The 14,439-nt window shown below is 34.1% G+C and overlaps 1 protein-coding gene across 1 annotated transcript in view; it reads right to left on the reverse strand.

Moving 5' to 3' along the window:
• Positions 1 to 1,224: 1,224 nt before the first annotated feature.
• The window catches only part of RAB11A (RAB11A, member RAS oncogene family), a 14,062-nt gene continuing 847 nt past the window's right edge, over positions 1,225 to 14,439 (reverse strand). The window contains exons 2-5 of the mRNA XM_039865258.1: positions 8,629 to 8,824; positions 8,198 to 8,391; positions 7,189 to 7,269; positions 1,225 to 2,992 (exon numbers count right to left, since the gene is read on the reverse strand). Of these exons, the coding sequence (XP_039721192.1) occupies positions 2,853 to 2,992; positions 7,189 to 7,269; positions 8,198 to 8,391; positions 8,629 to 8,824 (611 nt within the window). The 3' untranslated portion in view covers positions 1,225 to 2,852. The remainder of the gene's footprint in view (positions 2,993 to 7,188; positions 7,270 to 8,197; positions 8,392 to 8,628; positions 8,825 to 14,439) is intronic.

Genomic DNA, 14,439 nt, shown 5'->3' on the forward strand with positions numbered 1-14,439 from the left:
TTGAAATCTTCTGCAAACTTACGATATTTGTGAAAAATCAAATAACCAATTTCCATTTTTCTCCTCTGTTTTTAAAAAAAAAAAGCTCGATAAATTGAAACCTAACAGGTTTTAGGATGAGTTTTTAAATATCCACCCAGTCTTTGAATTATTCCGCTTCTGATGTTGGTCAAAATTATCTCAGTAGTAGTTTCATTTCTTTAAGATAGATGGAAGAGATTATCACAATAGCTCCACCACTGAGAGCATTTGTATTTTGTAAATACAAGTCACTAAAGACAAAAATCATGATATTCATTTTCCCAATAATGAAATAAATATGACTAGCTCTGACAGGCAATCCAAACTCTTAAGAAGTCTAACTTTTCTGCAGAACCCTGGAGAACTTAAAACACCTCTTGCATAAGTAACCAGCTAGCACCCCTTCTTAGAATTTAGTATGCTCAATGCAATGGCTAAATTAGAAAACTTACCTTACAGAGTAACAACTACTATTAGAGAAAAATCATAGATAGCACATGAGAACATTTAAATACAAGTTTAAACCAAGTCAAAATGGCTGAATTTTCAGGATAATAGGTTAAAAAAAAAAATTTAAAGTTAAAATAACTGAAAAGCATGGTCAAGCAGCAAAATACTTCTATAAACTGCCTTGAGCCCTAAGTTGTTGTATTTTAAAACTTGAAGTTTCTTACTTGAGACAGTTTGTCTCCTGAGATCCTATTCAGAATGAAGACACTTGTTGAAATGCAATCAAAGCCATGTTCTAGTACTGCTTCCAGTTTCTTGAAATGCTCCCAAGATCCAACCATGCCCAAGGCAACATTAAGTCTATACTTTGTAAAAATTCACTTTATTCATTTTCAATTCACTACCTAGTTTCTTCTCTTAAATGATTTTGTAAAAAAAAAAAAAAAAAAACTTATTACGAATTTTCAGTAAAATAAATAGTGATGCAGCCTCTTCCTGGGTCTGGTGACACTTATGTATGAAAGTACTGAGATTAATTATTTCCCTTATATTTTTGGTTAATACTTTTCCCAAGAAAAGCATAACTGAGCTACATGTCTAAAATCAAAGGTGAATTCACACAATGGTGCCTCCAATTCAATGTTTACTCTGTAATGCAAGGACTTATATGCTCTCATTCAACAGAATCAAATAGTCCATGGCTGCATCCAAAGCATGCAAAGGGAAAATGTAATCTGACAACATAAAGAATAGTCCCCCTATAACTGTTTATTAGAATGTGAATATATTCAAAATTAAAAACTAAAAAAAAAGTTGTTACAGAGCATGCATAAAATACAAAGTAGCAGTTTACAAATAGATAATAGTTCTTCATACCAATACACTAAATGAAATGACTACAGAAGGAAACCAAAATGACCTACTACAGCAATGCCTTCAGTGTACCCCACACATCATGAGCATTGCTAAAGATAAAAGATTAACTATAAAACATAGTAATCTATGCAAGCCAACACACATATATATTTTGGGGATATTCCACCATCCTGAATAGTATCACTTCAGTTGACATAACTTTTAGAATACTGCAGAGTAAGTGCTTAATATTATCCACAAGAAATTAAAACTAAATATTAGTAAGCACATTTCTGAATGAGAAAAACTAGTTGCTCCATTGATTTCAATGATGTAGTGGAAGAAAACTATTTCAGGTCTGTATAAAGGTCTAAATGCATTCTATTTAAACTCAGGGTACTATTTCATCTATTTCATCTTAAGTACTAAAAGAACACATGCCTTTAAGTGGTACCACTTGAGCAGATATTAAACTCTCACTTAATTCTTTTGACATACTGAAACCAGATATTTAATTGGACTATATTCCATAATATACTGCAAAACTCAAAAATCAGCATCATTAAAATAACTATCCATGTCTGCTGGTGTATATGGTGATAAAACTAGGTTGCATTTCATTTAGTGGGAGGTTTTAAGACAAAATTAACACTTCACAATTTGATACTAAGAGCATTAAACCAGTTATTGCCTGAGCAATAAAATGCCACATAATCGACTGCTGGGAAATTAGATAAATTAAATGACTTATCATTAACTTGCACTGCCTGATCATTGCCAGAGGCAACTCAGATGGAATTCCACCAGTCTCTCTAGTTTCCAGACCACTAGGCCTCACTGTTTAACATATGGCCACATAACCATACCACAACTGAAACCATGATAATCTTTGTGTTTATTAATATAATTCTTGTCCAGAAAAAAGTGCCCCCATCTCGAATCAATTTTGAGGCTTACAAAAATCAAAAAACAAAATTTACTGAACTACATAATCCTATTAAGGCATTTTAGATATTTACTTCCAGAATAATGGAAAACTTTCAAGCTCTCAAAATCCTGCTATTTATAGGGCAATTCTTAGATTTATGGACATAACTGCACTGAGAGAAGAGTGTATGAATTATAAGCTGCTCATTATACACTACTCTGTGGCAAAATGATAGCTTATTTCTAAAGTCTTCTTAGTTTGATTTGATGAAGACCAAATGGTCTGAGCTTCAAGTGATCAAGTTCTATTATGTCCTACAGTGACAGGCTCCATGATGAAAGTAAACAATAATTGAGGAATTCAAACATTCAGTTTATTAAACTAAGGCTAATGAAGCCATAGCATGAAAAAGAGCTGCAGTCATTTGGGACAAGAGGATAATTTTATAAAGCTAAAATCAAAAGACTTAAGACATGGAAAACTCATAATATGAGGAAGTAATAAAACACAAAAGTGACCACAAGAATTACAAATATATTTAAATCTCAGACCTGGGAAATGGACTATACACAGCCTTCTAGGGGAGAAGAGAAACACCTTATATGTTCTGACAGCATTGCACCTTTGGCTTGTTTTCAGTGGTTGGTGGAACATGAATAGGAACCACATTGTTGCTTGGAGACATGTCATTTTCACGTCTGTCTGACATCTGCTTCTGGGAAACAATGCGGTATATCTCTGAATAGGGAAAAAAAAAAAAACCCAGCAATACTCAGTGTGAAGAGACCCATCGATAGCGACATAAAAAATACACAGAGGTAGAAGATATTTTGCAGGAAAAACTTCAAATAACTGCACAGAGAATGCATAAATTTAAAGTTTTATTTTCAAACAGCAATTGGTTAGAGTTAACCCATTATTTTAACAACTTTTCTTAGGGTAAAAAGAGAAACAAAGGTTTTCCATTTCAGAGGAAAGACTGAGCAGTCAATTAAATAAATCTTGGTTTAAAGAGATTATATAGTTTATGGGCTTAGATCTAAATTAAACTATGAGAGGATTTTCATTCTACCCTTCCCAAGAAAACTTACATATACTGACACTGTTACCACAGAAAAGTAAAAATAAATCTGCACTATCAGGCACATTAGGTATTTTTCTTGGCTGTGTAGGGAAATGCACAAACTTCATAATCATGCCAACATCTCAAAGGACTCTTAGAAAAGGAGGGAAAGATAATGTTTATCAGGGCCTCTTGAACTAAAGCTAAACAGTAATTAAGTACTTATTCAAAACAAGCAGCATAAGATTTTATATGACACTTATCAAAAGTAATTGTTTTGGTCCTAGGACCAAAACTGTGTCTACCTTACTCATTGCTTTATCTCCAGCATTTAGTAGAGGTTTGATAAATAATTAACTGCATGAATAAACGTTATTAAATTTCTCTATAGCGAGTATCTTCAACATATTTTATTTGGTCTTATATTGCACTGCCTAAGAGTAGTTTCCTCTGACTGGACTGTAAACTCCTTACGAACAGAGATTGTATCATATTTATCCTTGTTCTTCCAGTGCTCCCTCCCCGCCTAAAAATACCTTCAAAGGTAAGAGAATTCTAAAAATGTGGCAAATTGACATGATATGCCTCCTATTATGATGTCCTATGAAAAATATAATGTATTCCTATGAAGGACACCTATGTTTAAATTGTTTAAAATGAATTTATCATAAGTAAACAACTAGATAAATTTAGATTGAGGAACACTCTATAACAGGCCAAGACACTTCAAAAAGTTATTTCGTACAACAAAGATGGGATAAATGTTCTAAACCCATATTGTCCAATACAGTAGCCACATATTTAAATTAACTAAATAAAACAAAAATCCAATTCCTCAGTCCACTAGCAATATTTCAAGTACTCAATAACAACCTGTGGCCAGTGGATACTCTATTTGATACCATACATATAAAACAATTCCATCAATGCAATGTGTGATCTTTGACTAGATCCGAGATTTAAAATGTAAAAACCAAATCTATAAAGGGCATTATTAGTACACATGGGGAAATTTGAATATGAACTGCACATTATACAACACAGTGTAAGCATAAATTTTTTAGATGATATATGGTATTATGTAGGAGAATGCCTTATTCTTAGGAGGGAAAATACTCAAGTATTTCGTAGTAAAGTGCCACAATGTCTACAATTAATTTTCTAAGAATTGAGCAAAGTGGGAAAAATGTCACATGTGGAAATAAACCAAATGTGACAAGTCGATTTTAGATGAAAGGTATTTCAGTGTATTATTTCTGTAATATTTGAAAGATTTTTAAGTATAAAGTTATGGGGTAAAGAGAAAGTGGAATCATTTCTTCAAAATGCTCCAAGACATATCAACCAACTGCAATATGAATAGCATTTGAATTCTGATTTGAACTGCGAAAAAAAAAAATGTGACATAGGAAATTTTAAGTTTGTATAATAAATGATAATAAGAAATTACTGCCAATTATTAAGTGGTTTTGTTGTTATGGGTTTAAGTCTTAATCTTCTAGATATACATCATGAAGTGTTTACAGTGAAATGCTGTAATACCTGAGGTTTATTTCAAAATAATGGGGGAGGGAGTAAATGGAAGAAAGACAGGCCATGAACTGATGGATAGCTACATGGGAGTTCATGACACTATCCTACTTTTAGTATGTTGGAAACTTTCCATAACAAAAAGTTAGAGAAAAAGAAATGTACTAATTGAATTAATACATTTTCTCCAATTTAAAAACTAATTTCCCTAAAGCTGAACAAGCTGTACTAGTCCACTGACTACGTAAACTAACAAAAACAGTGATAGTGTACCTTTTCTTACACCATTTTTTGGAGGGGAAAGGGTGCTAAAATTTCTGTTTGAGAAGGCTGACAGTGGTTCAAAGCTGAAGAACTATCAAGAGGAAAAAAAAGATTACCATAAAGGTTATTAACTAGAATTTTAAAAAATGAACAAAAGATATGGAGTCTTAGATTATTTTTATTGAAAAGATATGAGACTGGATTGTGTCAAGGATAAAGAGAAAGACATTCAGTCATGCTAGTGGGTAAAGAATAAAAATAATCATTGACTTACTGTAAAACTACGCCATTCATTCTTATTCTTTGTTTTCTCTCTAATCCCAAACTGAATGGCTCTTCTTTTTCAAGTGCAAATGATTAAATGTGACCCTCTACAAATTCTAACTTCTCTACAAAAGTTAGTTTGAACATTAAGTTAGTAGAAGCAAAACAAAAAATATTTTTCAGGTTCTTACGTAAAAAGCAAATACTGAAAGAGAGGAAAAGGCAGATCTCAAAGAACAAAGAAAGTTAATTAAATTTAGAGATCTCATTACAAAGCAAGAAATTTGAGCAGTGTTGTATAACTGCCTACAAGTAATTCATACTGTTTTGGAGAAATGGATTACTGCTACCTTGCTCCAGTCATGAAAAAGATGTCTGCTAATAAAAATGGTAACAAAGCAATAAATAAAAAAGGAAAGTGTTGGGCAGAAAATTAGAAGAAAATCTTTCTTTCAGGTAGAATGGGCACTAAGAGGTTATACAACTAACTTACTTAATGTCTCCTGTGGCTAGATGTGTCACTTAAAAAAAACTTTGATAAGAAAATAGGAAGCAGATACCTTTCTAGCTGATATTTGACTGAGGTTATTTAAGTTGGGGAAAGGAAACATGACTAGCAACTTGCTAAACCAGATGCAAATATTTTCCTCTCTCAAGGGCATGTTCTCCTTGAAAACCAAATAGGTATGATATACCAATTCCTGTGCAGTCCCTTTTCAAAATGTCCAAAGAACAGAAAAAGAAAAGGAATTCTGCTTTATCATTATTGTATCAGAATCTCTTATAGATCTAAATATAAAGTAAAACATTAACATAAGCCAGCTATAAATATAACCAGTAAAGTTAAGTAAAAAAGACATAATTCTTCTCTAATGGAAGTATGGGTCAAGTTACAAAGTAAATTCGAAGTAAGTTAAATGCAACCATTCCAAATTGGGGAACAAAAAGAGCTAAAATTCTTCAGTGCCTCCAAAAATTGTGAAAATAGCAGAGGCCTGAGTTATTCCACTATAGCCTAGGTCTGAATATTTTAGGACTTATTCATTGCTCACCATGTAAGTTTCTCAAAGGTCAAAAAATGCACCAATTTTATATACTGACGAGTATTTAAAAATGCAAAGCTATGATACCTTGCTTCTACAACATATCATGAGAGAATTTTACTTTTTGTATTTTCATTTAAATTTTTAAGAATATATTTTCTCCTAGCAGATTCTGTAACACATTAGAACCAAGAATGCCTTTTCTTTACTGAATTTCACTAGGGTACTTATATCTTTTCACAGCCAGGATTGCAGTATTTATATTAGAAAGTACATCCAAGCATTACTTTGTGCTTATGACCATGAATTATGAAATACATGGATTGCAATATCAGAAGTGAATAAATATTTTTCAAAGTATTTTTCCCACTATTAACGATATGAATTAGGATGATTAAATAAGAGCTGTAACTAATTTTGTACTCTAAACCAGGGGTCCCCAACCCAGTACCAGTCCATGGTCTGTTAGGAGGTAAGTAGCAGGCGAACAAGCGAAGCTTCATCTATATTTGCAGCCGATCCCCAGCACTAGCATCACCACCTCAGCTCCACCTCAAATCATCAAGCATTAGATTCTCATAGGAGCACTGGTCCCTGGTGTCAAAAAGATTGGAGACCACTGCTCTAAACAGCTCTTGCGATAGCAGCTCTCAAATGATAGTCATTCTCGGATAATGTGATACATAGTTTGGTTTCCTGATTCATTTGTTTAAATTACCTTCCTAAAACTTCCAATTCCCATTGGTATAATCTGAAAACGTAAGTCTTACCTGTCAGAATTGTCTGAAAAGCAGCTTCTACATTTGTAGAATCTAGAGCAGATGTCTCAATGAATGACAAACCATTCTTTTCTGTGAGGAGACATAAAAACTTCGGTTTTGTCAAATTTTAATACAAGGAATATGATATACTCAAGCCTTTAAAAAGAAAGCACTTTTCTAAAACCTAAAGCCTCCCCAGCTTCTTGAGCAATAAGGGTACCTACCATTCTACCTACACTTCAGATTAAAAATAACTGGGAAATTTATATTGGCTACTTTATTAAAATAAATATTTATTACATCTAAATACTACCGCTAGAATGAATGGCACTACTCAAAATGTAGTACACTTATCAACTACCCAGTTACTTCCACCCCTTACTGTCCTTCCTCCCATCAGTCACATAGCTATGGTATGAACATGGATGGGTATAAGTAATTCACTTAGTATTCTACAACTATGTTATTTGAAATATAGCTTCCTGCCTGAAAAATTAAAAAACTGTTATAGAAAACGGCACAATCACTAGTGGAGAGTCACAACTTTCACTAGCCAAGAATGCACAATACTGCCTTCTGGGAGGCTGCCCATACCTATAGAAGAGGGGCAAGAGATAGGCTACATGCCTATTGGTCCTTGACACTCCCTGGGCTACTACTTTTCAGATGTACATAAGATCAGCCTTGGTCAAAAACAGAGACATAATGGAAAAAAAGACAGGAAGCACAGAATAAAAAGATTTCATCTACCCTTTCCAGGGAAAGAAAAAATGGTCTTTATATTTAATTTCTGGCAGCAAAAACTCAAAATAGTACAGTGTTTTAATGACTCAAAGTTAAGTGAAAGAGCCACAGACTTTCGAAACACACTTTCAAAACAATCCTTGCTGAACATTCATTCATGTTTACCTTTCTAAAACTGCTGTAATCAATTACCCTCACTAGGCTATCAAAACTGTAAGACAGAACAATAAGAAACAGAGATTCACTATAATATCATGGAATTCACATCACTAACCTGCAAAAGCTCTTGCTTCATCTGTAGGAACTGCCCTGAGATGACGTAAATCACTCTTATTGCCCACAAGCATGATAACAATGTTACTATCAGCATGATCTCTCAGTTCTTTCAGCCATCGCTCTACATTTTCATATGTGAGATGTTTCGCAATGTCATAAACCAATAAGGCACCTACAGCTCCACGATAGTACCTGAAAACAGAAACATGTATTAAACTATCAGAAAACAACCACAAAATGGAAGAGAACAAAAGGAAGAACTAAATATACGGATTATATATATTTTTAAAGCACATACATTTCACAATCCTAATACTGAAATTCTTAAAAGAAAAAACAAAACAAAACAGTACCTTTTCCATTACCAAACTTCAGCTAATTCATTTGATGGCAGCCTATTTCACAGAGCTTAAAAACTACGCAACTTACGCTGATGTTATAGCTCGGTATCGCTCTTGCCCTGCCGTGTCCCATATCTGTGCCTTTATTGTTTTCCCATCAACCTGGATGCTTCTTGTTGCAAACTCTACTCCAATGGTGCTCTTGCTTTCAAGATTAAACTCATTTCGAGTAAATCGAGACAGGAGATTACTCTTTCCAACACCAGAATCTCCAATAAGGACAACTGAAAAGACAAAGAACTTTATGTCAGATGAATGAGGCAAACACATTCAGAATATCAGCATGCTTTCTAGCAAAAACAATAGGGCACCTGATTTTTAAAAAGGAATGGGGTAGAACAGTTCTCGACCTATTACCTATTGATAAAACCCATTTATTCTTTTTAACCTTTTCCTACCAGTATAATGACTTCTACACATCATCAGCTGAGCATATAGTGTCCTGTTTTACACATGCAATTTTAATTATAGGTCTACTAGGCACTGATGACAGGCTAATGCATTAATTAACCATCAATGCTATACCAACCCTACTACCTTGGAAGGTAATAACTTGAAAGATAAATCTTAAACCAAACAAACAATTTATGATATTAAAATGTATCAGACATGAAAGCAACAAAGGATGTTAGTGGGTAGTGGAAAGGGAAAGAATACTATGTTCTACTGAGTTTTATCAAAGACTCGGTGTGACCTCAGGATTCACATCTAGGCAAAATGAAATACATTTAACATACAAGGAATCAGGTTTATAAACTCTGCCACCCAGATCACAGAAACTACAATGACCCTTTAATAGGCAAGAAACAAGAGACCTCTTGAAAAACAAACACCCCACTAAGTTTAACAGGGGCCCTAAGGAGCTGTTGAGTAGATCTGACTTACTCTGAGTCAAGGCCAAAGCAAGGCAGGCATACACTTTCACTTATGATTTCATGAATTTTTTTTTAAAAACAGGTTCTGATTAGATTAATTTATTTGTTAAGATTACTGTTAGGAGACAGTTTATTTACTAACTAAATACACAGAAATACTTTTTCACTGAAGGCAGTTCTATACTTTAGAATTTCATAAACAATGAGGAAATAGGCAATTATATTAAAGCATTTCTACCTAAATTTAAAGAACAAAATGAATTCACAGATTTATGGAATCTTAGCTTGATAACATTTTTTCCTTTGTTATTTTATAACATTTCAGAAAATATTATAGTTACCCCTACTATTGACTACTAATGCTTCCTCTTACTTTTTACTAATTGATTTAGACACCAGTACTAGAAAATCAAACATACAAGAATAACACCAAGGAATGAGACCATATCTTACTAAAGAGATTGGAATTTGGTGGTGGAGGTGAAGAGGGGAATAAAAACCGAAAGCTCACTGCATTCTGGTCAGAGGGCAAAGAGACTCTATTATGCATTCCTCCTTGCCACAAGAGTGATATAAGCTGGCCTCTTGTCAGTCTTGTAGGGAGTATATTATCTTTCTGGCTTCTTCTATCAGCTGATTCAGCAAGATATCCAGGCAGCAGTGATTCCATGCAGTGCAAATAGTAGTTATTTGTAGCTATATAGTCAATTAGTGGTGTCAATAGTATTGTGGCAAACACAGATATTATAATAAATACTTTAATTTGGATACCAGGGAAGATGTTAAGGTTATGAAAGTTAACATACAAAAACAATGCGCTTCTAACTTTATAGGAAGGTTGGCTGATATGTTAGTTTCCAAGGTCCACCACTCTGGACGTGAGGTCAAATCGCAGTTTCAGTAATAGTGTCTACTCTATTAAGAGGATATACTCACTATTGTCTTCTTAGTAAAAAAGGCTGGATGTTCTGCTAAGGAAACTTCTGAATCATTTCTGGTCCCACACTAGCAATGAGGTATAAAAGTCTCACTTGAAGTAGGAATAGGAAAGAAAGGAAAAACCAAAAATTTGAAAGTTTCTTCTTTATAGGCACTCAGGTATCAATCAGTAATTCAGGAACCAGTCACTTAGTTTAAAGACAGAAAGCAAGACGTCTAGAATGACAACGTCTTTGGTAAATAAAATAAATAAAAAACTCAGAGAACATCTCTCTCCCATAAAAACTCCAGCACTTTCAAGTTTTTGGTTTCTTCCCTTTTAACTTCCTCTTTAAATGATTATATTCATCTTCTCCCCATCCTCAAATCTTTATGTCATCATAAAGTAAGTTAGCAAGGGCATTTTCTCCCCCTAAATGTAACCATTTTAACATTATAAAAAATAGCACCTTTATGTGAAAATAATTCAAGACTCATAAATGCTTTACACAGAATAAATTATTTCAACTAGACAGGAACAAGATTGCCAAATTAACTAGCAACCTGCTAAAGGATTATATCTTAAATGACAACAGAAGATACCGATTCTTTAAGAATAATGCTGCCAAGATGACACAATAAGGGAAGCTGCTTCTATTCAGTTACCAAATGAGAAGCCAAACCAAGAGGTAAACATTTAAGCTCACTAAAAAAATAATCAAAGATAGATTAAATTACCTAAGCAACAGAAGAGAATTTACTGGCTAAAATTTAAAAAACAAACCAAAAAAACAAAAGTTCATGGACTCAAACTTAATTTCTAATAAAAGTTTCTCATTAAGATGGCAATATTTAATTTTTTTTAATGTGACAAAACTATATGATCACATAGTTCAAGACAGGAATTTGCAGTGATGTTCCTGTTTTCCATAATTAGTCAGCTTAGGTTAAAAGTACTTTAAATATTTTATAATTACAGCCATCTATATAATGTATGTATATATATTACATACACATAAATAATAGCATCTATACATGAACTAGTTATAGCATTTCTAAAATAACCTGATATTTATTGTCACTTGGTTTAATCTCATTTGCTGAATTTTAAGTGTCATCTCAATATCTAATACAAAATTTAGTTCAATACATATCAAATATTAGGCTACTAAATGCTATTAAAATTAAAATATAGATACTAATTATCCATTATTTAAAACTTCCCCCTCTTCAACCCCATGTAGTTTTATACACTCTCTAGCAAACTAATATACCAGACTGAAATCTAATTCAACAAATCAATCATAGCACATCAAACCTGTAAGTTATTACCTAAAGGAATAACTGATAGTTTTTTTAAATAAACAAAGTTGGAGATATTTCTACTCTTTCAACTATGTTCATAGTCCAACCTCACCAAAAGTCTTTAAAATAAAATATTCCATAAGGCTGAAGTCGACATGTTTTTCCAGCCTCAGCAGAATCTGAGTTGCTCAACCAAAAGTTGTGAAAGAAAAACTACTAAGATGCAAGACAGCAAAGTTCCTATGCTCATGTCCATTTGACTATCAACTGATGGCTAATTACTACTGACCTGTTCAGTGAGGTTAAAAAGAAAATGGTGCAGACGATGTATCCAGATATTTTCAGAAAATATGATTTTGACTGGATTGATATCTACCACAATATTTGTAAATAGGAACTATGATTGATGCTTATTTCACTTATGTGTCCTATGGGGCCTTAACCACTTTGTAGAATTAGTGTTTAAAATAAAAAGTCGTTTTTAAAAATAAAATTAATCCTTTCCCCTCAAAGTCTCAATGTTCAGCTTAACCAAAGGTTAAATGCTCAAGAACAAATACATAATTTAGAATAACTGTCCTGCCATCTTCACATTACATTCCCATTTGGACCACTCCATCCTATATCAATCAAAATGTCCCTTCACTTCCAAATGGTTAGAATTACAAACTAACTTCCGATTCCCTCAACTGTTATGTTTTCTAGGTAAGCCTTCTTTCAGGTAGAGAGCTGCAGCTCATCTTGGTGAATAAATCTCTGTACAATAAAACCATTTTAAAATGAAATTACTGTTGCTTCATTTTAAACTATAACAACTGTACAAATAAAAAAATTGGCTAAATAATCAGCACTGAAGTAAAAACAAAAAGTGACTCATATCCTGTAAGAGATTTTAAAAAGTGGAAATCCTTCTCAGCAGAATTTTTTAAATAGCCCACCTTAAACAGCAAAATGTTCAACAAAATGAAACCATAACCCATTGAAATATACAACACTTTAGAAGTTCCTAGACTTTGATTTCTTTACTAATACTTAAATGCTCTTATAAAGATTTATGGTTAAAAAACTTACAAGAACCACAGTAACTTCTTTCACATTATTACCATTTACTGAGTACTCACAGAAGCTAAAATTTTACAACCAGTCTCATTTAATTCTCACAACAGTCCAGAGAGGTATGTATTATTTCCCTTTCATAAATGAGGGAACTGAGGCTCAATAAAGTTAACTTTCTCAAGGTCACAAAGCAAATTTAAGACCTGAGTCAGAATTTGAATCCAGGCTTCAGTGAGTCCAAAGCCCCGTGCTCTCAATCCTTGTTAGTAGGATGGTCTAATTCCAAAATTAAGTTAAAATTCCTTAAGCCAATCGAGGATAATACTCTTAGTGAAAGAATAAATAAATGGCTTCTATAACCAATATGTAAGTTCCAAACAAAACAGGTGAAATACTGAAATTCTAGCTTCTGTGAGTACTCAAAGGTAGCTAGCTGTCCACTGCCACTGTACTTCATTAAAAAAAAAAAAAAATCTCCTTTTAATGGCTAAACCCCAGTCTCTAGAGTCTCATTTAGGTAATTTCACCAGACCTCAGATAACTTCAGCAAACAGTATGTAAACTAATCCCCATTTCATGTTGTATTTGTAAAATGCATTAAGTACCCTCTTCTCTGTAAATGACTTTTCACTATGGGGCGGGGGGTGGATACTGAAGGTACTCACTCAATATAATAGAACATTTTTGCCCAGAGGAGTAAGTGGTGATAAAGCTGTATCATCAACTAGTATGTCAAGATTTGCAAAGTATTGATAAAGCAAATTAATATTACCAGCTTCATTGTCATTCTTAGCACCCAATGGCAAAGTCAGAAACTGTCATGCTTAATACTCTTTAAACTCCACCCTCCACTGTAAAGCTTTAATAGCAATGGCTTCTTCCTCCCTGGTAATGATCTTTGTTCAGCATACCACTGTTAACTGCCCTCCTAATTCAGGAGCAAAGAAAAAGCATCAGAGTGAGAGTGCATTCACTGAGAAGAAAAAAAAAAAGAGATGCATTGTAATTTTTTCTGCTGCAACTGTACCCTTTATTGTCGTGAAAACAATACACACACACACACACACACACACACACACACACACACTCTACTAGGATTCTTTCCGGACTACCTAATAATCAATTCTTTCTATCCACTCCCCACCCTCCAATTTGTTTGGACCAAGGGCATTACAAGTTTCTCTGTCTTAAAATAAACATTTAATTTGACCAAAGAGCACACGACCTCCCCATGCACTCCCCCACCTTTCGGGAAAGGTATGCAGCCAACTAGGACCCTTCCCTTCCTGTTCTAAAAACACCAAAAGGTTGGATCCTCCCAGTGTAGCAGCAGGAAGCAACCAGTTCATATGATAAAGCGACCTAGTATTTGTACAGCGCACAACCTTTCCTGCTCAGGAACTGGGCCTTCAGGTCTGGCAAGGATAACAGCCACCACCCATCCGCAACCCCTTCTCGCCAGCACTCAAGAGTTATCCCGGGCTGGTAGCCGCTGGGTAGGGAGGGTAGGAGAAAAAAGGCTAGGTGGGAGATCACATCACTCTGCCTGGTCACTGCGACAAGTGCGTGCGTGGGTGACGGACAATCATTCTTGCCCTACCCCCCCACCCCCACCCTTGGGGTCGCACAGGGGACGTGGGAGAGCTCCAAACTATTTGGGGAAGGAAGGTAGAGAAAGAGCTACC

The sequence above is a fragment of the Pteropus medius genome, unplaced genomic scaffold, assembly GCF_902729225.1.
Source record: "Pteropus medius unplaced genomic scaffold, Ma_sr-lr_union100, whole genome shotgun sequence".
Taxonomy (NCBI): Eukaryota; Metazoa; Chordata; class Mammalia; order Chiroptera; family Pteropodidae; genus Pteropus; species Pteropus medius.